General features: G+C 44.1%; 1 protein-coding gene across 1 annotated transcript in view; it reads right to left on the bottom strand.

Moving 5' to 3' along the window:
* Window positions 1–23905, bottom strand: part of abca2 (ATP-binding cassette, sub-family A (ABC1), member 2) — a 105557-nt gene that overhangs the window by 12288 nt on the left and 69364 nt on the right. The window contains exons 27-41 of the mRNA XM_026186101.2: window positions 20198–20419; window positions 18804–18906; window positions 17555–17880; window positions 15487–15700; window positions 13207–13312; window positions 13015–13126; window positions 12859–12919; window positions 10985–11159; window positions 10775–10890; window positions 10076–10223; window positions 9731–9854; window positions 9306–9438; window positions 5240–5360; window positions 4919–5097; window positions 4597–4738 (exon numbers count right to left, since the gene is read on the bottom strand). Of these exons, the coding sequence (XP_026041886.2) occupies window positions 4597–4738; window positions 4919–5097; window positions 5240–5360; window positions 9306–9438; window positions 9731–9854; window positions 10076–10223; window positions 10775–10890; window positions 10985–11159; window positions 12859–12919; window positions 13015–13126; window positions 13207–13312; window positions 15487–15700; window positions 17555–17880; window positions 18804–18906; window positions 20198–20419 (2282 nt within the window). The remainder of the gene's footprint in view (window positions 1–4596; window positions 4739–4918; window positions 5098–5239; window positions 5361–9305; window positions 9439–9730; window positions 9855–10075; window positions 10224–10774; window positions 10891–10984; window positions 11160–12858; window positions 12920–13014; window positions 13127–13206; window positions 13313–15486; window positions 15701–17554; window positions 17881–18803; window positions 18907–20197; window positions 20420–23905) is intronic.

Here is a 23905-nt window from a genome sequence, read left to right on the forward strand (position 1 = left end):
CCCACACAAAAGAGGATTTCACACCACCTCCTCCGACCACAACTCTTCATATTCATGAAGCAGATGTGAGGAAGCAGTTTAAGAGTCTGAATGCTCGGAAAGCTCCCGGCCCAGACGGTGTGTCTCCTGCCACCCTCAGACACTGTGCAAACGAGCTGGCCCCAGTGTTTTCTGGCATTTTCATCTCCTCACTGCAGGCATGCCATGTGCCTGCCTGCTTCAAGTCCTCTACCATAATCCCTGTCCCCAAGAAACCTAGGATCACTGGACTAAATGACTACAGACCCATGGCTCTGACATCTGTGGTCATGAAGTCTTTTGAGCGCCTAGTTCTCTCCCATCTCAAGACCCTCACGGCCCCCCTCCTGGACCCCCTGCAGTTTGCATACAGAGCCAACAGGTCTGTAGACGACGCCATCAACATGGCCCTACACTTCATCCTGCAGCATCTGGACTCCCCAGGAACCTACGCCAGGATCCTGTTTGTGGACTTCAGCACTGCCTTCAACACCATCCTTCCAGACCATCTCCGAGGCAAGCTTTCCCAGATGAATGTGCCTGATCCCATCTGCCGGTGGATCACTGACTTCCTGACGGACAGGAAGCAGCATGTGAGGCTGGGAAAGAATGTCTCGGACTCCCGGACCATCAGCACCGGCTCCCCTCAGGGCTGTGTTCTTTCTCCTCTGCTCTTCTCCCTGTACACCAACTGCTGCACCTCCACCCACCAGTCTGTCAAGCTAATCAAGTTTGCAGATGACACCACCGTTATCGGACTCATCTCGGACGGGGACGAGTCTGCCTACAGGAGGGAGGTTGAACGTCTGGTGTCTTGGTGCAGCTACAACAACCTGGTGCTGAATGCCCAGAAGACAGTGGAGATTATTGTGGACTTCAGGAAGCACACAGCCCCACTCCCCCCCATCATCCTGACTGACACCCCCATCACCTCTGTGGACTCATTCCGCTTCCTGGGTACCACCATCACCCAGGACCTGAAGTGGGAGCCCACCATCACCTCCGTCATCAAGAAAGCCCAGCAGAGGATGTACTTCCTGAGGCAGCTGAAGAAATTCAACCTGCCAACACGGACGATGATGCAATTCTACACTGCAATCATCGAGTCCATCCTCACCTCCTCCATCACCGTGTGGTACGCTGGAGCCACTATCAGGGACAAACAGAGACTGCAGCGTGTTGTGCGCTCTGCTGAGAAGGTGATTGGCTGCAGACTCCCATCTCTGCAGGACCTGTACACCTCCAGGACATTGCGGCGTGCAGCTCGGATCTCAGCTGACCCTTCTCACCCTGGACACAGTCTGTTTGACCTGCTCCCCTCAGGCAGGAGGCTCCGGTCCATTCGCACCAGAACCTCTCGCCATAAGAACAGTTTCTTCCCCTCTGCTGTTGGACACATGAACAATAACCATATGACTGTTCCCACCACTAACACATGACCCTACGCTGTGTTCACTGCATCATTCCATGTTTGGCACTGATCACCACCTGCACTCATGTATATATCTTTCAACGTAGCACTCTTAATTGTTATTCTCATGTATATATCTCATGTATATCTCATGCACATATCTTTCTACGTAGCACTTTTAATTCTTATCCCTACTTTTATTTTTTCATGTCTATTTAAGTGCTAATTATGACACTATGTCGTAGCAATTTCCTAATGTTGTAAACCTGCTCAACATTTGGCAATAAACCCCTTTCTGATTCTGATTCTGATCAAGTCCAAGTGAACCATTCTGCTCTGGTGGTTCCCTTTTCAAAAAAACTGTACCAGAGGTTGAGCTTTCAGAGGCAACTTATCTCTCAACCTTCCCAGTAATATCTATGCTAGTGTGCTGGAAGGAAGAGACTACCAGTTAGTCAAATCTTGGAACTAGGAGGACACAATGTGGTGTTCATCCTGTTTGTGGGACACTGAAGTCAGACTCCGCCAGGGCTGCTCTTTGCCATAACTTTTACAGGCAGCATTTCAAGGCGCAGGAAAGTGGCAGAGCGGTTTGCATATTGGTGGTCATGAGATGGTTATGAGCAGACGGACACTGTAGTGGAGAGAGAGCTGAGGATAAAAGTGATCACCTGTTTCATCTACATTTCTACCCTCAACCACGGTCACAAGCTGTGGGTACGGTTCCACCAAAGCTGCTACTCCTACACATCAAAATAAGCCAGATGAGCTGGTTGGATGCCCCCTTAGTAAAGGGTTTAGGGTATGTCCTATAGGGCTGTGCGATATGACCAAAATCTCATATCCCGATATAAGACATTTATCGTCCTGACAACGATATAAATCACAACAATGTAACATTTTCTATAAATTCTGTGAATCTCGGGCAGCTCGACTTGTGTGAAGTGTCTCCAGCTGGGCGTCGTGTAGCTGGAGTCGAGTGTTTTCTTTCCAAAGGTTTATTTTTTAGCACCTGACGGCTCTTTTTTGCTTCTCATCCGTAAACACTCTGCATACTCTTTCACCTGATTCAGTTTATTTTGAAAAATCTCAACAGGATCTTGAGCTTTATTGTGAAAGGTTTACGTGGAAAACAAACAAGCGGACAGCGGAGCCACGCGATGGTTTTACCGTCATTGTTGCTAACGACAACACGTAAAAACAGGTGCTTGTCTGTCTGTAGTGTGGTTATATTAAATATAAGAGAAAGAGAGAACTTTAAGAAATTAATACTACAGTGACCATCAGAACCATGAAAAATATTGCTGTAAACAGTTTATTTTACGACACCACAAAACAAACGACAGACGTTTTTATATCGTCATCCGATATATATCGTTATATCGAACAGCCCTAATGTCCTGCTGGGCAGAGGTCCCGGGGTAAACCCACACTACAGAGATGATGTCTCTGCTGGCTTGGAAACATCTTGATGTCCCCTCAGAGGTGACTGTGTAGTTGGAGGTCTGGGCATCTCTGCTGCTGCCACAGCAGAAAATGAATGATAAACAGATGGATGTCAGTCTGTCCAGATACAAAAATATAAACCATTACGAACACCTGCCTTGGTTCAAAGATGGAGGGCAGCAGGTTCATGGGAGAGGAAACAAGAAACGAGAATGCTTTTTCAAGCAGTGGCACAGATCATCTTTTCTTATCCCTCCATGCAGACTGGTTTGGTTTCTGTGCCGTATTATTGAGCAAGACACTCACCTCAACTTGAAATCGATGCAACCACTGGAATATGTACAGTTGTGTTCAAAGTAATAGCAGTCCAACATGATTAACCAGATCAGTCAGTGTTTTTGATATAAATCATATTATTACATGGCAAATAATTTATCAGTAGGTGCAGCAGAGTCAGAGAAACCAACAGACCCAACAATCATCACATGAATGCACCTGAGTCTGTGCAACTGAATAATGAAGTGAAAGGGGCGTGTTCAAAGTAATAGCAGAGTCCAATCAGTGAGGTCGTTCACTATGTGAAGAAACAAATCTACAATTTGCCAAAGAACATATGGACTGGCCTAAAGAGAAATGTAGAAACATTTTCTGGACTGATGAAAGTAAGATTGTTCCTTTTGGGTCCAAGGGCCACAGACAGTTTGTCACACGACCCCCAAACACTGAAATCAAGCCACAGAACACTCTGAAGACCGTGAAGCCTGGTGGTGCAAGCATCACCATATAGGGCTGTTTTATTAAGGTGTCGGGCCTATTTATCACGTACCAGGGATCATGGATCAATTTGCTTATATCAAAACACTTGAAGAGGCCATGCTGCCTTATGCTGAAGAGGAAATGCCCTTGAAATGAGTGTTTCAACAAGACAACGACCCCAAACACATTCAAAACATTCAAAAATGCTGCCTCTTAGGCAAAACCAAGAAATGCAGAGGAATTGTGGAAGGTTGTCCAATCATCCTGGGCTGCAAGAAGCTGGGCGACTCCATGCAGGACAGATGTGAAGCAGTTCTCAGAAACAGTGGTTATACAACTAAATATTAGTTTAGTGATTCACAGGAATGCTAAAATATAATGTGCAGTGTTACAACATTACAGCGTTGTAATGTTGTAAAAACGTTATTATATTTTGAGCTTTACTCATGTTTTAAAACACACTGCTATTATTTTGAACACAACTGTATGTGTGTGAATGTTACACAGCCTGCACACACAGTGCTTGTATAAATGGGTAAACGGGGCAAGTTGCTGGAACTGCTTTGGGTGCTCAGGTAGAATATATATCAGAACCAGTCCATTCACCATGGCTTTAGCAGTGGGTCAGCGACTGTCTGAGGAAATATATCCATGTTTCCAAGTTAGCCAGTGACACTTTGACTGTAGGAAGGTTATGAAATGCCGGACCCAGAGTGAGTTTGGTCATGAATATGAGGCATTATCCTCTTCACTGAGAAAGTGAGGACTGGCCAAAATCTTCATGATCAACATGCTGGTGTATCCTCACTTCTGATACTTGTCTTTCTATTATTACGATTTTGATCACAGTTTCTGTTAGTAAACCTAAAGCTGTGTGTGTGTGTGTGTGTGTGTGTGTGTGTGTGTGTGTGTGTGTGTGTGTGTGTGTGTGTGTGTGTGTGTGTGTGTGAGAGAGAGAGACTAACCCTTTCTTGGTCTTTCCAAGGAATGCCACGCAGGCGAGTGTAAAGCTGCAGATGCTCCCTGGCTGTCAGGTCATCAAACAGAGCATCAAACTGTGGACAGTAGCCGATACCTTGTTGCACACGTAACAGGTCCTTCAGGATACTGCACACATGCACACACACACAAGCACAGTTGGCATCACTTCAGCAGTGGTCCTGCAGTACAAACCCAGACTATAGTCAGTGCCCATGTATTTGATGTCTGATGTCCTTTGCTGCTAAAGTATCTGCTAAGAATGTTACAGTCACATTTACAGTGCACTCTGTTATTTCAGCCACTAACCTGTTTCTGTTAATGAAAGCCTCTCCTCCAGTAGTACACTCATCTCCTGTCAGCATCTTAAAGGTGCTGGTTTTCCCAGCTCCATTTACTCCGAGCAATCCAAAGCACTCTCCGGGCCGGACACCCAGACACAGGCGGTCCACTGCAAGGATACGTCCCATCTTTCTGGATTTGTATACCTGAGGATCAAGCAAAGTAACTTTTTGATAGTAATGACCACTTTAACAGAGTAGGATCATTTTAAAGTAATGGCATAACTGAACGAATAGTTTAAAATATGCAGTTGTGTAAAAGTTAGCAAAGTACATATTAAAGTTTAACCTTGGTTAGGTTCTTGATCTTCAGCATGTCATTGTCAGCGTCTCCACGCAGCACTCTTTGTCTCTCACAGGCCACGTCTACATCATCGTCATCGATAGGCTTGGAGCTGACCGGCACCCTCCTAAGCACATATACTCCAGTCATCTTTTAGCGTATTCACTCTGTCAGTAAGTAATTCCACTTGTCTTTACATATCTTTTATCAACTACAAGAAGGGGGATATGAGCATAGTTTCTCCTTGGTCTGCAGTTACAGAACTGTATTGAAGACTTTTACAACAACATTTTTTAAATGTATTTGTATTTTAAAAGTATGTGTATTTAGATGGACTGATCCGATATTACGTATCGGTGTCGGTCTGATACTGACCTAAATTACTGGATCGGATATCGGAGAGAAATAAAAAATGTAATCGATCCATTAAATATCCCAAAAGCACCTCACAAAACTTGCCACATGGCGTAACTCAGCTCAGAACCGTAGCACGTCGGAGCAGTGTGGTCACGTGATAGAGCGGCTGTGGCGTGCGAGACCATTATAATATTATTATTGTGTAGGAACTATTAAGTCTAATATACCCTAGTAAGCTATAGTACTTTTTCCTTTGGGAACCATCTGTGAAAGAAAGATGTTGAATCTATTTAATTATTGTAGAAAAATAATTGATTTCTGTGCATTTTCTTTTACATGTGCATTAAATTAAATTTGATTACGTCAATTAAGCATTATAAGGCAGAGGGTGGGGGGTGGTTCCCTTTTTTTTTTTTGCTGGGAGTTGGCAACCATGTTAGTTAGGTTGTTTAATATTTCCACTAAGTAGTCTTTAAAATACCAGAATGAGGAGGAGGTGCAGGTTTAAGTAAATTAGATTGATCAGTGCTGAACTATGAAAGATTTTGGCTGCAGTGTATTTTTTGCATACAGGTATAACAGAATAGCTTTAGTTTAGTTTAGTTTTTTAAACTTAAGTATGAACTTGTGCAAAATGCAGCAAGATATTGAAAAAAAACAAACGTTTCATTGATTATAAAATATGCTCTATCGGATTTATATCACTATTGGGAGATATCCAAATTTATGATATCCGTATCGGACATAAAAAAGTGGTATCATGCCATCTCTGTTCACGTTAGCCATATACAAGCAAAGAATAGTGAAAATCAATTTCATTGAGATTTTGATTTTGGCTTCTCAAATTACACGGATTAAGGCCAAGCAGAACTTGGCTCGGGCAGCGGCTGTTGGGTCTGCACTTCCACAGGCCGCTGGTTTAGAGACTTATTCCCATTAAGGAAGCAAGACGAACAGCGATTTTACTTGCGCAAGGGAGGATCTCAGAGCAGCCCTTCTGCCCTCGTTCAGACCACTTCCACCCCGGCCTCCGCTTGCTGCCTTTCATTGAAAACAGTTACAGTACACACAGCACCACCCATTGTAAACCCCCCTATGGTTATAAAAGATAAGGTACCATATGTGTGTAAGCACGTGTGTGTGTGTGTGTGTGTGCCTGTGTGAGAATGTGTGTGTTTGCATGTGTGTGTGTGTGTTTGGGGGTGCGTTTGTGTGACCTCCTGCCCACAAAAGGATCATAAAAGCAGGAAGCTTACTAAACAAGAAAACAGAACCCTCACATAGGATGTGCCTACAATAAACACTACAGCCTCCCCCACCAGTCAACAGGCTGCGGACGGCAATAGAAACAAAGGAATGTCTTTGATCATACAGTTTTACAAATTTAAGTAACACAATGATAACATTTAACAATTTAAACCTAACAGCGGCTGAAGCAAAAACTTAAACTGTAGGAGGAGTTTGGAGAGGCCATGGAAAAAGACTTTCAGATTGCCTCATTCTGGCAAACTGTCAGGTGACTCAGGAGGGGAAAGCAGTGCTCCACCCACACTCTGCATAGTGTGGGTGGAGCACTGCTGATTTGGACTGTCGGACGGTGGAAGGAAAACTTCAATGACCTCTTTAATCCCACCTCTTCCTTCCATAGAGGAAGCAGAGTCTGGGGAGGGGGATGAGTCGTCTATCACCGTGGGCGAGGTCACTGAGGCAGTTAAACAATTCCTTGGTGGCCCCTGGGGTAAATGAGCTTCGGCCTGAGTTCCTGAAGACTCTGGATGTTGTTGTAGGGCTGTCTTTGTCGACACGTCTATACAATGTTGTGTGGAGATCAGGGGCGGTAGCTCTAGACTGGCAAACTGGGATGGTGGTTCCCATCTTCAAGAAAGGGGACTGGAGGGTTTGCTTCAATTATAGGGGGATCACACTCCTCAGCCTCCCTGGGAAAGTCTATGCCAGGGTGCTGGAAAGGACCTCGGATACAGGAGGACAATGCAGTTTTTGTCCTGGTCGTGGAACACTGGACCAGCTCTTTACCCTCTCAAGGATACTTGAGGGTGCATGGGAGTTTGCCCAACCAGTCTATGTGTGTTTCATGGACTTGGAGAAGGCATTCGACCGTGTCCCTCGGACTGTCCTGTTGGAGGTGCTCTGAGAATATGGGGTGTCTGGCCCATTGCTACGGGCCATTCGATCCTTATACAACCGTTGCAAGAGCTTGGTCTGCATTGCCGGCAATAGGTTTTACTTGTTTCCGGCGGGTGATGGACTTGGCTGCCCTTTGTCACCGATTCTTTTCATAGTTGTTATGGACAGAATTTCTAGGTGTAGCCAAGTGGCAGAAGGCTTTCACTTTTTGTGGTCTCAGAATCTCATCTCTGCTTTTTGCAGACGATGTGGTTCTGTTAGCTTCATCGGGTGGTGGCCTCCAGCTCAGCTGTTTGCAGCTGTTTGAGGTCTTGTTTAGGGTATAGTGCTATTTTCCAGGTTAAATAAAGGTTTAATAATAATTATCCACAAGCGAGGGGAGTGCTGCAGGCACAGCACCAATCCGTGCTGTGCCTGCAGTGATGCGGATGCTGTACCAGTTCATTGTGGTGAAGAGAGAGCTGAGCATTAAAGTGAAGCTCTTAATTATGTCCTGCCTTCACCTCTCTGTGTCCCTACCTTCAACTATGGTCACAAGCTTTGGGTAGTGAACGAAAGAACGAGATTGCAGATACAAGTGGCGGAAATGAGCTCTCTGCAAAGGGTGCACGTTATGTATCACTGGTAGAAAGCAGAGGTGGCTGATATCCAGAAATCCTACCAGTGGCTGGACAAAGCTGGACTGAAAGACAGCACAGAGGCACTAATCATGGCAGCACAAGAACAAGCTCTGAGCACAAGATCCATAGAGGCTGGGGTCTATCACACCAGGCAAGACCCCAGGTGCAGGCTGTGTAAAGATGAGACAATCCAGCACATAACAGCAGGGTGCAAGATGCTAGCAGGCAAGGCATACATGGAACGCCATAACCAAGTGGCCGGCATAGTGTACAGGAACATCTGTGCTGAATATAACCTGGAAGTCCCGAGGTCAAAATGGGAGACGCCCCCTAGGGTGCGAGCTAAGATCCTGTCTGTCCAGAGTCAATCCTGGGAACAGCTAAAATACTGCGCAGGACCCTGTGTTATATTTACTTATTTTTGCTGTTTTCTGTTATTCTACTGTTTTTAACTTGTTTTCTGCACAGCACTTTGGTCCTGTGCTGGGTATTTTAAATTGCTTTATAAATAAAATTGGATTGGACCCTCAAGCTCCCAGGCCTCTGGTAGACGACCCGAGCATGAAGGCTGGGGCGAGTGGGGAATTATTTTGTTTTATGTTTTTAAGCAGCTGCGCCTCAGACCACGCCCTGCCACACTGATATTTGAAAGCTGTGTAACAGCAGGAAACCCTACTACATTATTTGTCTTATATACGAAGCATCAATCTGAAAGCTGCTTTGGTGCCGGCTTGGTACAGTACATAAGTTCTGGGGTTTTTCCCCTTTTTCCTGTTGTTAAGTCATTCATGCTTACCGGTAGTTGTGTTTTTAACGTACCCTTTGTTTATATTGTAAGTACATTTTTAGTACAGTCCTCAGCCAACTCTAACTGTAGATCTCTCAGCATACGACCCTCTGTGTAACTAAGTGGTAGGCATCCAGTTCAAAACTATATATAGAAAACTCACGGCGGGTTCCTCAGAAAGTTGTACTGACAGAGGATGGTGATGAGGAAGCCAACAAAGCCTTCGACTGTCATTGCAACAAGTCCTCGAGTCACAATATCCCACTCAAATGGTGATTTCATCTTGTCAAACTGCCCTAAAACACATAATTACAACAACTTAATGTGCAGCTTTGCTCTTCAATCTCCTAAAATCATTATGAATAAAACAAAAAAGCCTGCAAGACTGTAAATCTTTGTTCTCAACAAATCTTCTGTAGCACCAAACTAAGAATGTGCTCTGAATACCCTTATAAATCTTTAAGTATGTATAGCACAACTTTTAGGTTCTTGCAAGAAGTGTTGGTTCATCTCTGTTAAATAAATCATAGTAGTTTAAGATATTTCTCTTAACTTTATTGTAATTAGCCAGCTCGGTGCTTAGTGTACCTATTTTAGCGTAGTATTCATTGATGTACTCGTTGTAGGCCATCTGCATCAGGCCATGACCCAGGTTGTAGTTGGGGAAGATGAGGAAACAGGACTTTAGGTAACTGTTCACTTTTTTCAAATCCTGCAAAAAGAAAAAAAGAAGTAAAAGAAAGAAATACAGTAAAAAGCAAAGGTCATGTCAGATACTTTTCCATTTTGTAGTATTCATTCCAGTATGTGGAAGAGCAGGTGATCTAACTCAAAGATCACCATCTCTTCCAAATCTGTACTTTTGCTGTTGAAGGGGAAACGAGTGATGCGTTTGGCTGTGTGTCTGAGGTAAGATAAAAGAATCCAACAGACCTTGTCGTGTTCAAAGAGCTGTAGAAGGAAGGTTGCAACAGTTGCAGTGATGCCTATGAAGAGGTTGATGACTATGAGAAAGACATAGGCTGTACTGGGAACCTTAAACCAGAAGGATGCAGGATACATTATGGGAGTGATCGACCAACTGGAAAGGGGAAGAAAGAAACTTGCTATATGTTTCCATGTTTATAAACAGATCTTAGTATTTCATTTACATTTAGACAAGTAGTAGAGTTTTGTGAAAACTGCACCTAAACAGGACCTAGCATGATACTAGAGTTGAGTTTGCATGTCAATATGACAAAATGTGCTCCTGGAGACATCCACTGTACCGGAACCACCACGACATGTGGTTTTTAATATTTTTCCCTGTTTGTGAAAATAGTTTGCTAATACTATAAAATTACAGCTGTTAAAAATACAAGTGTGCAGCTGATATCAGAGAAAGGCAAAGTGATGATAATATGTTAGCAATAATTTAAAGCATCCCTATGATACTTTATATAATGCATTAGCACCAATCGTCTGAACTGTGCGCTAAAACAATTACAAGGAAAAGTGCAGGTGGTGGAAGTGGACTGACTTCTGTATATTATGTCTATTTAATGGAAGTCAGTATACAACTAAACTACATAACAATGTGAGCAGAGACTCAGAACCAAGGTGAAAAATCGTGTGTGCAGACAGATGTCTCACCCGTAGAGAAGAAAGAGGGAGAGGACAGCAGGGAAGTTTGTTGGAGAGGTGTAGGCTGGCAGGTCAAACACAAACAGAATAATAACGCAGCATGTAGCAGGTACCAGGTAGTTCAGCTGAGGACAGATAAAAGGAGAAACCATGTTCAGGAGCTGCACACACGTTAAAGCATTTAGTAAGACATTCACATCTGCAACATCACATCCTCACCATATCCCAAATATAGTTGGCTAGCCAGTAGATGACTGGGTCACAGCCACTGACAAACTGCAGGTGTTTGGCCTTTGTGGATTTTTCTGCTACTAGGAAAACCACAAAGCTGGCTGGGACAAAGGACATGGCGACAATAATGAAGATGGCAATCACTACATCTGTGCCCTGGAGCCTGCAGGTACAAAAACAAGGAGAAGAGCTAGTTCAGTTTCAGTTTACAGTATTTGGTCCTCAACAGTCATTTCAAAGCACTTTTGATAGAAACATTCATAAAGTTATGCAAAACTCTCTGAAGTTAAAGCTATACATCAATCTTTACAGTAAAGGAGGAATCGCTCTCTCTGTCTCTGTCCTCTTCTCAGGCCTCTTTGTGGCTTCTCTGCTATTTGTTTTTCCGAAGCACAGTTATAACTGCGATGGATGATCTGATATCAGTACCTCACATAACTCGCCACATGGTAGTGACCTCAGCACGTCGGAGCAGTATGCGTCACGTGATAGAGCAGCTGTGGTGTGTGAGACGTCTGGAGTTACTTCACACTCAAAGCATCTGGAGCCTCACTACGTGCTGCCAAACCAGCATTTCGTCTGTGAGTAGGCTCAGTTAAATGTGATAGAAACCGGCGCTCTCATGACTCATCAAGTGATGCTACTGACCAGCCAGTCGGTGGCATTCAGTCTGATGATGTCACATTTTAGTACCTGCTCGGATTGCTTGGATCCCGGGTGAGCAGATACTAAAAACGTACCTGGTACCAGGTACTACAACCTAACCGAAAACCCTGAAAACCGCACCGAGTCGATTTGAGTAGATACGAATGGAAAAGGGGTTTAATAGACACTAGCCCAGGAGAAGCATTCCCTTTTAGGAGAACTTCCTTTCAACAGGAAGAGAGGCCTGGCACAACCAGGCTCAGGGCGTAGCAGCCATCAGCCATATGGCTGGATTCACTCACTGGACCCACGTCCTCATTTTAGGTTTGACAGTGTTTGTAGTAGATAAAGGTGAATGGCTTAAACATGAACTGAGCTGCAGTTTGGGGAAGGCTTCAGAGGGGACAGGTGGCGGCTCCCGGGCCTGGCAGATCCCCCATGAACCAATGAGAAGTGAAAGAATTGAAAAAGGGGAGGGAGGGTGGGGCACGAAAACAAGAATGAACAGCTTGTAGAGCTGGGGGAGCATGTATAGATAAGAAGCTAAAGGAGCTTGTTTGGAGGCCGGTCCTGCTCCTAAAATTCAGATACTTTAACTCCAATGAAGAGAAGAGACAAAATACCAGCAGCTGCCAGCGCTACTCCTACGCCTCCTAGCAGAACTTGAGGTCAAGGTCAACAGGATCCAAACTCATCTGAGACTTTTAGGAGATGCACCGATGGTATCAATTTGAAAATCATATGTCGCCTTGTTCTTGAGTTATCGTGTTCACAAAGTAGCGTGTCCATGAAGGGTGACGACCCCCAGTGTTTTACAGCTGAGGGTTAAGGAAGTCTATGACTAACTTTTCTGTTTGATGAATGCTGAATGGACGGGTTCTGACATCGGGGTTTTCTATTCGATCTGAACACTCAAAGCACTTTATACAACCTGCCGCATTCACACAAACACTTTTTCTGTGCTTCATCTATTGAAGTGCTTTCTATATACCACTGACACAGTCATACTCTGTTGGATGCATGGGTGAACAACTTAGTATCTTGCCCAAGGATTCTTGGCATGCAGACCAGAGGAGCCAGGAATCGAACCACCAACTTTCTGATTAGTAGATGGTCTGCTTTCTTCCAGAGCTAGCAACAATGAAGACTCATCGTTTACGTGAACAGAAATGTGAATCTATCACATAAATATATGAGGTAAAGCCACAGACACTTACAAATAGTCTAAAGAAAGGCTGGCACTGGTGCGATTCATCGGGTGGTTTGTTACTGTGATTCCTGCAAACAAACAGAACAAACAATCTGTTGTGTAGTTAAAAATAACCAACCAAACTGGCACAACTTTATTCAGCAGCTATATCTGGCGTGTCTACCATAGGCAGCAGGATTGCCCTTGGAGGGAGGCATGTTGGCACGCAGGATGGCATTGTTGAGGACATTCAGATACGTTGGCATGCTGTGGTAGCCTTTATTGTTGTAGAGAACCTAGACACAGTAAGTTGCACTGTTAGCAGTATTGTATACTGTACCTGTCCAGTTTAGAGTCATTGCGTCTTTGTCTTTACCTGAGCTGATCTGCGCACCGCTATTTTACGAACCATAGGTGGAAGATTTCTCCCAAAAGATGTTGGGATTGATTTCTGAATGTTGCCCACTGTTAAACCACCATATCTGTAACAAAATTAATTTGACAGAAAACCAGTATGTGCATGTTACTGTATCCATGTGAAATTAAGACGAAGTGTAGCCAAAGAGCAATGCACAATTACAATAAGTATGACTTGAAAAATTAATGGACTTAGGAATTCAGAAAAGTACCAGCAAATACTGATCCACCATTAATAACATCTGGAAAGTGTCTGATTGATGATTTACTTTTCAGCATGACAATGATCTCAGGAGCTCGGACAGAAAAGCATCTGGACATCTTTAAGCTTCTTGAAGACGTTTCATCCGAGAAGCTTCTTCATCATACATGACGAAGGGGATGTAATACCCTGTAGACCTCCAAAGATCCACAAAGGAGTCCCACTCAGACCCATTGATAGCAGCATTACCTCAGCCACTTACAACACTGCAAACACCTCACCACCATCCTAGCGCCCCTTGTAGGGACCATCACATCAAGAACTCCACGACTTCACCGACAAGGTCCAGAAACTTCCCCTGGATCCAGATGAAACCATGGTGTCCTTTGATGTAGTCTTTCTCTTCACCTGCATACCCACCACGGAGGCCGTGGAGACTGTCAGAAAATGACTACAAGAAGACAGCTCCTTGGAGGACAGGACCAACTTCACACCCGATCAGATCTGCACACTGTTAGACCTCTGCCTCACCACCACATACTTCAAATACAACGAAGGCTTTTACAGACAAACACATGGCTGTGCCATGGGCTTCCCCGTGTCACCTATTGTAGCCAACCTTTACATGGAGGAAGTGGAAAGGAAGGCTCTTGGCTCTTTCAAAGGAAGAGTACCCAGCCACTGGTACAGATATGTGGACGACACCTGGGTCAACATCAAGACACAAGAAGTGGAATCCTTCACACACGGACCAGTACCTCCTCTTTGACTCCCATCACCCTCTGCAACACAAACTTGGAGTAATCAGGACCCTACACCACCGGGCAGAACATGTTCCCTCTAAGCCTGATGGTAAATGGACTGATTCTTACAGAGTGCTTTTCTACTCTCCCAGAGTACTCAAAGTCCTGTATACAACATGCCTCATTCACCCATTCACACAAGCACTAAACACAAGTGCAAACTAATCTACATTCACACACATTCACACTCTGATGAACACATCAGAGGGCAATTTGCGGTTAGTATCTTGCCCAAGGATATTTGACATGCAGACTGGGGAAGGCACCAACCTTCCAACCAGTAGCTGATCTGCTCTACCACCTGAGCCACAGCCACCACAGCCCTAAGCCTAAGCCTGAAGGGAAAAAGAAGGAGCACACACATGTAAAGGAAGCTCATCAAGTCAGCAAAGATGCACAGAAAAGAAGATCAGACACCAGCTAGAGAAAATCAGAAGGACAAACAGAGCAGCACTGTCAGCCCTCATGTAGCGCGTTTATTAGAGAAATTCAGGAGTCTTCTCCAAGCACGACATCCCAGTGTACTTCAGACCCAGCCACACACTCAGACACAAACTGGTTCATCCACATCCGTTTTCACGCCTTGGCTCGCGTGATTAGGCAGAGGATCAATACCGGGTCCATGACTCCCTCAGAGACACTCCCATAGGGCTTAAAAATCTGGGACTCTCCACCAGTTGCTCTTAGAACTAAAGAAGCTTCTCGGATGGGAGATAAAACGTCTTCAAGCAAGTTAAAAAAGTCCAGATGTTTTTCTTTCTGACCTCCTTAGACTATAATGACCTGAACTGAGAACCTTCACAGACATCACAATGATCCCAAACACTGCCAGAGCACTAAGCAAACCTAAAGAAGAGCTTTGGTATATCCTTCAAGAAGCCTGGAGAACTGTTCCTGAAGATTACCTAAGAGAGCTTAGGCTGTGTGGAAGAATAAAGAACTGTACAAACTCTGTTTTTGCCTTATATGCTGTGTCTCTGTGTTCACATGTTTCAACAATGATGCCTGCTGTGTACTCTGAGGGGAGCTCGCAGCTACTCAGGCTCAGGAGGTCCCAGTAGCAGCCCATGACATATAACATATAAGTTATAATTCTGTTTAAACTAAGGTGATCCAACTAGTATTTTGTGCAATTAGATTCTACACTGAAAAGTCAAAGCATCAGTTTGCAGTATGTTGTCAGTATTTCTGTTGTGTGGCTGTTTCCTTAGAGTTGCTCCAGCAGCTGTCCTACCTGTGCAGCCGCACTCTGTCTGATGTGAAAAGCAGATATTCAGAGACGTTCCGGCCTGTGATGTCCACCATAATGTCACCGGTCACCACCTTCATGAGAGGGGGTTGTCCTCCTACCCCACTGGGACAGGAGAAGCCTGTCCCCTGCATAGAGCAGACGCAGCGCACCGGCTCATGGATGGACAAGGGAAAGGTAGGTGGAGATGTAACAGGCTCTAAGCAAAAGTGAAAGAGTCATCATTCATTCAGCGGATCTTTTCCTTAGTCCACGTGGACTTCTCAAAACAGAAAAAACACAGGGGGAATAAACTGCGTTAGAAATGATTTATTAGCTCTCCCAACGAGCCAAGACACAAGTAGGCATCACTGTACGTGTCTATTGGTCCACATTAGCAAAATATAATAAGACAATAACAATATTCTGCTTAAAAACATGAAAGGAACACTTTGCAATCACAGTATGGCATCACATAAATTAAACTTGGTGATCTGGTCAGGTAAGGAGCAGAGGGGTTATTGATCAGTTTCAGCTGCTCTGGTGTTAATAATATTAACACCAGGTGGACTAGATGGGCAACAATGAGACAACCCCCAAACAGAAATGGTTTTCAGATTAAGACCACCGACAGTGTTCGTCTCCTTATCTTTTCTGACTGCAGCGTCATTACTGGTGGCATGAAGTACTCCCTGCACCCTACAGAGGCTGCACAGGCAGGCCAACTCCTACAGCGAGGCACATCAATACATTTCATTATCAGAGGTTATCTGTGTCTCAGCATGCCGTGAGACACAGGCTAGGATAGCTGGACAGGACCGCACAAAGTCCTTAACCCATCAGCTGTACCAGTATCTGCTCCTTTCTGCAGGTGGAACAGGACGAGTGCTGCCAGAGACCTACAAGTGACAGCCAGCAGCCCACTGCTGTCAATGTCTCTAACCCAACAATCATAAGCAGGGCCTGAGAGCCCGAGGTCCTTTAGTGGGGCCCTGTGGTCACTGCCCAGCACTGTGGAGCCTGACTGGCCTTTAACCATACCAGAACTGGCAGGTCCAGCAGTGGTGCCCTGTTAGTGTTACTGTGAGACAGACGTGAACGGGTCCGGAGAAGCCATAGAGAAAGTACATGCATGCATTTGCTGCAATTAATTTTCCACCAAACAGACTCGCATGCTGCATCATTTTTTCACTCTGACTTCAGCCCTCTGTAGATTGATCATTTTCATCAAATGATGTGTCATCCTTCACTCCTAATATATTACCTGGACCACATCACCTCAGACATGCAGCATGATGATGTGTTTCCAAAGTGTTCCTGTCACGGTTCTGGGTCAGTTTGACCCAGTATTTTGAGTTATGCTTTTGGTGTGTTTTGCATTTTGGATTCTTTTCTTATTATGATGATAATGATGATTATGACTCTATGTTTCGGTTATTCTTGTTTAGGGATTAGTTCGTAGGTTTTTGTGTTCTCATGTTTATTGCAGGTTTAATTCAGTGTCTAGTCTATCTCTCTGTGTCGTGTCTGCGTGTTTGTTTAGTGGTGTCTTGTTTCCTGTTTTACTCTGAAGGCTCATGTTCAGGTCTTATTCCTCCCAGCTGTGTTCCCCTTCTGTCTCTAATTTCTTGATGACTGCCTCAGTGTATTTAAGCCCAGTGTGTCTTTGTGTCAGTGTCAGATCGTCTGTTATCCTCACCTCGTATTTTCCCTTATTGTGACACTGTGTTCATAGCCTGCTTAGTTACTCTGTGTTTATAGTTTTTTCCATAGTTCCTTCACAGAGTGCCTTAGCCTTCTTAGTTTACACAGTGTTCTCTGTCTTCTTAGTTTTCCCAGTTTCAGTGTCCCCTAGTGTTTTTGTTATGCCTGCAGCCACAATAAAGGCTTGCCTTATTTTGGAAACCTAGTTCTGTCTCCACCGTGTCTGCTCTTGGGTCTACCTCATTCCTCACGCCGGCGCGCCCCGCCGTGACAGTTCCTTTAATTATTTTTTGTTTAAGTCAAGTCTTGATTTTCAGATCTAGAGCTACATACGTTAAATGGGTCGCACGCATATTATGGAAGCACTTACTATGAACTGTAATTGGAGGAGTGACTGTTAGGTTCCACAGACCGTCCTCAAAATTAGAGTCTGGGTCATCTGAAGGTGCTGGCGAAGGTGGTGGGGGCACAAAGTTGGAGAGGGGGACGCCCTGAGTGAAGGAGTCCAGACACATAGAATCAAAGTATTTGGCAGCTAGGGTTTTGGAGTTATTGGCATTGGGGTTGAGGGTTTGTGCCAGCTGGTCCAGGGTGCTGTTGAAGGGGGTTTTGAGGATACAAGTAGCACCGATACCCGAGGGCAGGCGGAAGGTGTTGATGATCTTCTGTGGGCTGGCGTCTGGTGACAGCTTGTTCCTGAGAGTGGACCAAAGATGTGTCAGTCACATTTCTTTCTATTCCACTGTGTCAGTGTTGACTTGAGCAAAATGCTGCTGTGCACCAGGATTCTGTTTAAAGTAACAGCTTATTTCAGCGTCTAAAGGCTCCAGTATTTGGACTCATAAGATCTCTTTTGGTCAACCTTGCTAAGCTCTGCTACAGGTCGAGGTGACAGGACTCCATGGAATAATATATGAGGTGATCGAGTTAGTCCATGACCCTGAACCACAGTTATGCTTGGCACGCTCATCACTGACAGTCCTGCTAACACAAGGCTATATCGTTTTTAACACAGGTCACTTTGGCTGTTGTGTGTAAGGGTGACAGTAGCAGGCATAAACAATCAGCACACATCATCACACAACTTGACAATTTAGCCACATATACTGAAACTAATCCTTTCATTACTGATGTGGAGATGATTCACCACCAGAAACCCTTTCCATGTCTTGGTAGAGCTTTCTTATATGCAGCTGTTTACTAAGCAAAAGACAAGTTGCTACAGCAGTGTGGGGACTTACGTAGGACAGTTACAATCAGGGCGTCTACGCTAATTAAACCTGACAGACAGTTTAGTATAAATAATATCAAGCATGCTGAATTTTTATTTGCTGAAAACATGACGCGATGTTCCAGTTTAATTCACAGAGATATCAGACATTGTTATTTGTCAGTCAAGTTGCTGTACTGGCTTTACTTCAGGCTAGCGTGCACTAGAGTGAGCACGAGCAGTTACTTTTCTAATATCGAGTAATATAAAAGAAGTCAAACACAAACAGTTTGTTTGGTAAATGTTCAGCTGAGAAATGTGACTTCACTGTCAAAGAAACATCTGCAATATTTAGTTTTAATGATAAAAATCTGCATGAGTTATATCAGTAAATTAAACATCATCCTACCTGTACTGGGGTCTGTCTTCATTGGCATAAGGGATGAAGTTGCCTCTTGGTTGGGTGTAGTTATGATACTGAGATGGGGACAAGATCAAGGGTGGCAAATCTCCTGTAAAATAATTCACACACAACATCCATCCATTAATCAGGGATCTTTTTACGTAGATTTTACAGCTAATTGTAAAAATAAAGTGCACTGAGCCCTAGAAACCCATGTATTTCATTAGTTTAGTAGCTCCACTGTTTTAACTGTTGAGTGAATAAAATAAACAAATAATTTAAATATCGACTGAAGTGAGCGTGCTCACCAGCTACTGCTACCCTCCACCCTGGTATATCACACATTCTTCATAGCAACACGAGTCACAATGAGCCAAACTTAACAACAAGACAACAAAGTGACGCTTTCAGTCCATGATTATTGATGCTCTCCGTTTCTAAGCATGAAAGCATAAAATGATTATTTAACTACGCTGCTCTGTTCTTATATAAAATGTGAAATCTAAACATGAAACACACTCACATATGTGCGTGTTTCTGCTACAAATATGGGGGCTTTTTTCTGAATATTTCAGGTGATTGCTGCAGGACACGGACATGAATCTCTGGCACTGTGTGTAAAACTCCTCCTCGCCATTTACGCTTTCCAAAAAATCAACGATCATGGCGGCAGCGATCACAGTCACGCCTGCTGACTAAATGTGCAGCATTACCCGTTTGACCCACCGCTGGTTCTGGTTCACGTCTCAGGTCAGTCGGGTTCCACCCCACCCTGCCAACCCAGCTCAACAATCTGGTCTGAGTAACCCTCATCAGTCATCACTCGTGGACTCAGGGTCCTTATCACTACTTCTAAGCGCTTTGCAACCTGTTCTCCAATATGTGCCTTTCTCTTGTTTGTATAGATTTGTTCCTGCTGTCTTACCATCGATACTTTATTGTCATTGTCAATCGTGCAGGAGTAAAGGGCTATTCTATTCTATTCTATCCTATTCTATTACTCGGTTTCTTTGCTGCTAATCTTAGTGTACCACCTTCATGATTCATTTGAATACTTTGGTTCAAACATTTATCTTGTAAAGTTTGATCCAAGTATTTTAAGTTTTTCTATTTTAGGAAGATGTTTATGAGCAAAGACTGTTCGATGAATGTGAAATTCAATACAGTTTTATTTACATGTGGCCAAATCACAACAACTTATATCGTCTAAACTGCTGAGAGCCCGCTCAGCAGTTTATTTGTAATAGACTGTTAAAGTATTAGGAGCTCTGTACAAAACTGTATTCACCATAATCTAAATACTGAACTGTTTAACAGTATACAGACAACTTCTGCAATCCTGTTTATCTTCTTGGGACAGCAGCAATATTAAAACCAGCAAAGGACGAGTAAAATCTCACCGATCTCGGGCACAGATAAGGCCACGGTCATGGCCACACAGACAAAGAAGGCAGGCAGGAGGATCTGAGAGAAGAGACCCTTGGTGTTCCTCTTGGCACAGTGAAACCTCTTGATAATAAGTCCGTGAAACTGGCTCAGTTTCAACCACCAACCCTCCAGCTTGAAGGTGCCCTGCCCTTCCAGCACCTCCGGCTCTGGTGACGAGGGGTTCTCTGCATCTCCTAAAGTGAAAAAGTTAACATGAAATAGACAAACTGACAAATTATGGATGAGAACAGTAATCACAACCGGTCTGTATGATTCTTTAGTGCTCACACTATATGAGCATTTTTATTCCAGAAGCATGAAAAGAAAAAAGATCTAAAGAAAAACAAAAACTAAGAAAAAAACATTTAATGTTGTAGCATTGTCACTTGCATTTATTAACTAATAAACTGATGAAAATATTCATCTAAATTTTGACAATATAAGTCACTAAACCCTGAAACGAGCCATGAGATTCATGGGTTCGAGCATCTAAACTCATGATGAGACTGTGTGTTTTTATAAAACAAAAAGTCTGTTCTTTCCTTTAAAAACGTGTTCAACTTTAAGTCATCTTAGATAAATATTTACCACCTGTTTGTTCAGTTATATTAAATTCTGTTTGACATGCATGGAAGTGCCTGTGAATCCCATCTTTATATCCCTCCACAGATATTCTGTCCGTGCCTTGGCTGACATTTTATCCATTCAAACATCGCATGTGTCAGGCAGTGGTCAGGGATGGAGGCTGTGGCAGTCTGATCCCTAGATATCGAGGCTGGCTGCTGGGACATGAAATGCCACCTCTCTGGTGGGGAAGGAGTCTGAGTTAGTGTGTGAGGTTGAGAGATATTGGCTATAGCAGGCTCAACACATGTCTCCTGGAGAGGTCCTGGACTGTTCAAGTCACTGCTCCATCTAGTGACTCTGTCTTCTTACTGGGAGACTTCGACACTCACGTGGACAGTGACACCTGAAGGGGGTGACTGGGAGGAATGGCCTGATCCGAACCAGATCAGGGTTCTGTTTTTGGCTTCTGTGCAAATCACAGTTTGTTCATACCGAACACTATTTTTGAACATAAGGGTGCCCATACACATGGTACCAGGACACCGTAGGTTGATGGTCAGTTGTCTTATTGTATTATCAGATTTCTGATCTATCCAGAACATTCGCATGAAGAGAGGGCTAGAGCCGTCAACTGACCACCGCCTGGTAATGAGTAGGATCAGGTGGTGGGGGAGGATATTGAACCTGGCACGCCTAAATGTGCCTGGCAGAGGCTCCGCTCTGGGAATTCCTCAACTAGAATGTTGACAGCAGTCTGAAGGAGGCTGATATTGAGTCTATATCGACCATATTCTCCATCTCCATTGCTGAGGCTGCGGCAAAGATGTTATTGCCTGTTGTGGTGGTAATCCCTGAACCAAATGGTGAACAGAGGAGGTAAGGGTAAACCTCAAGCTGAAGAAGAATTTTTATTGGGCTTACTACACTGTGGGCAGCGGACGGTTACCGGCAGACCAAGAGAAGGCGGCTCGTGCAGTAACTGGAGCAAAAACTTCATGGGAAGAGACTTTCAGTTTGTTTTGAAGCAATTCTGGCAAACGAGTGGTACAGGAGGGGAAAGCAGAGCACTACTTACAGTGTGTAGTGGGTGTGGGTGCTGCTGACTTGAACTCATGATGTAGTCAGGCATTGCAAGGAATACTTTAAGCATGTTAATCCACTGACACATCTTCTGTAGAGGACCAAGAGCGTAGCCATGCCCTTGGGGTTGAGGAGGTTTGCCCTGAGCTCGTAAAGGCTCCAAATCTTGTGGGGCTGTTTTGATTGATACTCCTCTGCAGCACTGCATGGAGATCTGGGGTGGTGAGTCCCATCTTTAAGAAGGGGGGGGGATCAGAGGGTTTCTTTCAATTCAATTTTATTTATACAGCGCCCAATCACAACAACAGTCGCCTCAGGGCACTTTATACTGTAAGGTATAATAATACCTACAGAGAAAAACCCAACAATCATATGACCCCCTATGAGCAGCACTTTGGCGACAGTGGGAAGGAAAAACTCCCTTTTAACAGGAAGAAACGTCCAGCAGAACCAGGCTCAGGGAGGGGCGGGGCCATCTGCTGCGACTGGGTGGGGTGAGAGAAGGAAGACAGGATAAAGACATGCTGTGGATAAAGACATGGGGGTCACACTTCTCAGCTTCCCTAGAAAGGTCTCTTCTCAGGGACAGCTCGTCCATTAGTCAAACCTCAGATGCAGGATGGAACAAGAGCAAGACGCTGCCTGGCTGCCTCCTAGGTTAGATATTGGCAGCATGACCCATCTGCAGGAGGCTTTGGAGCAAGTCCATAACACACTGGTGGGGTGAGGTGGCTGGGGAGAGGGAGATCAGGGCTTTTCTGCTTAGGCTGTTGCCCCCATAACCAGAGGTGTGGACTCGAGTCACATGACTTGGACTCGAGTCAGACTCGAGTCATTAATTTTATGACTTTAGACTTGACTTGAAAAAATGTTCTAAGACTTGTGACTTGACTTGGACTTTTACACCAATGACTTGGGACTTGAATTGGACTTGAACCGGTTTACTTGAAAAGACTTGATATTTTACCCCAAATATAAAATTTAACATGCATATTATATAGAGATTGAAAATGTGACGTCATTCAGGGGTAAAACCGCAAAGGATTCTGGGAACGCGTGGCAAGCGGTACTAGCGCACGCAGGCTTTCAATTAAAATCAGTTACACAGCGATAAAAAGAAACACAAAAATGTCAAGAAGCTGTTGTATTATTAACTGCAATAGCCGGTCGCATGACAGCCACGGGAAGCCGACGGGTAAAGAGATCGGTTGTTATCGGATTACGTCGTTGAAGAGAAATTGTTCGAGCCATGTTTCCGAAGTAACAAAGACGCGACTGGATTGCAGCCATTCAAAGGTCAAATATAACGTCCCAGAACCCTCCAGCTCACAGGTTAGTCTGCTCCAAGCATTTACACAAAGGTCAGTCTGCTGTTGTAGTTAATACGTCATTTTCATAACATAATTAGTGATATAGGTTACAAGCAAGTCTGGCGCTGAACAGAAATTGTCGCGCTATGCTCCTTTGTTTATTGTGCATAAATAGTGAATTGTCCTGACACAATATTGCGTTTCGCCTCTGTTATTATGGTACATTGACAAAAACATATACTTTTATTCACAGGATAAAACAGGTTTTTTGTATCACTAATTGCCCAGTACGATTACAGCATACAATATTATTGTCACTGCTACATTTCTGTGATGCTACCAGAAATTATTTCCACTACTAATTAATTACCGTTGAGCTCAAAGGTCCTATTAATAAACGGTTAAGGAATGTGTATTTATGACGACGATTTGTGAGACTGGTAAACTTATGATACGTACGATGGTCTTTCGTTCTACACGGTGCATTTCAAGGTCCTGCACCCATCCGTCGGTAAACTGTACCTGGGCTTGTTGCAGTGACCTGAAGTTACTATCGTGCCAAACTAGGTATCCCCGACAGAATTTGTTCCCCCTGTGTAAATCACAGACAAACAGTATCCCACATTGCTGATTTTTCGTTCACAAACACTTCTTATTATGACGCATTTCTCCTGAAACTTTGGAGGATTTAGCTCTTTATATAATAAAGTTACAGGAGAATAA

The sequence above is a fragment of the Astatotilapia calliptera genome, chromosome 12 (assembly GCF_964374335.1).
Source record: "Astatotilapia calliptera chromosome 12, fAstCal68.1, whole genome shotgun sequence".
NCBI lineage: Eukaryota > Metazoa > Chordata > Actinopteri > Cichliformes > Cichlidae > Astatotilapia > Astatotilapia calliptera.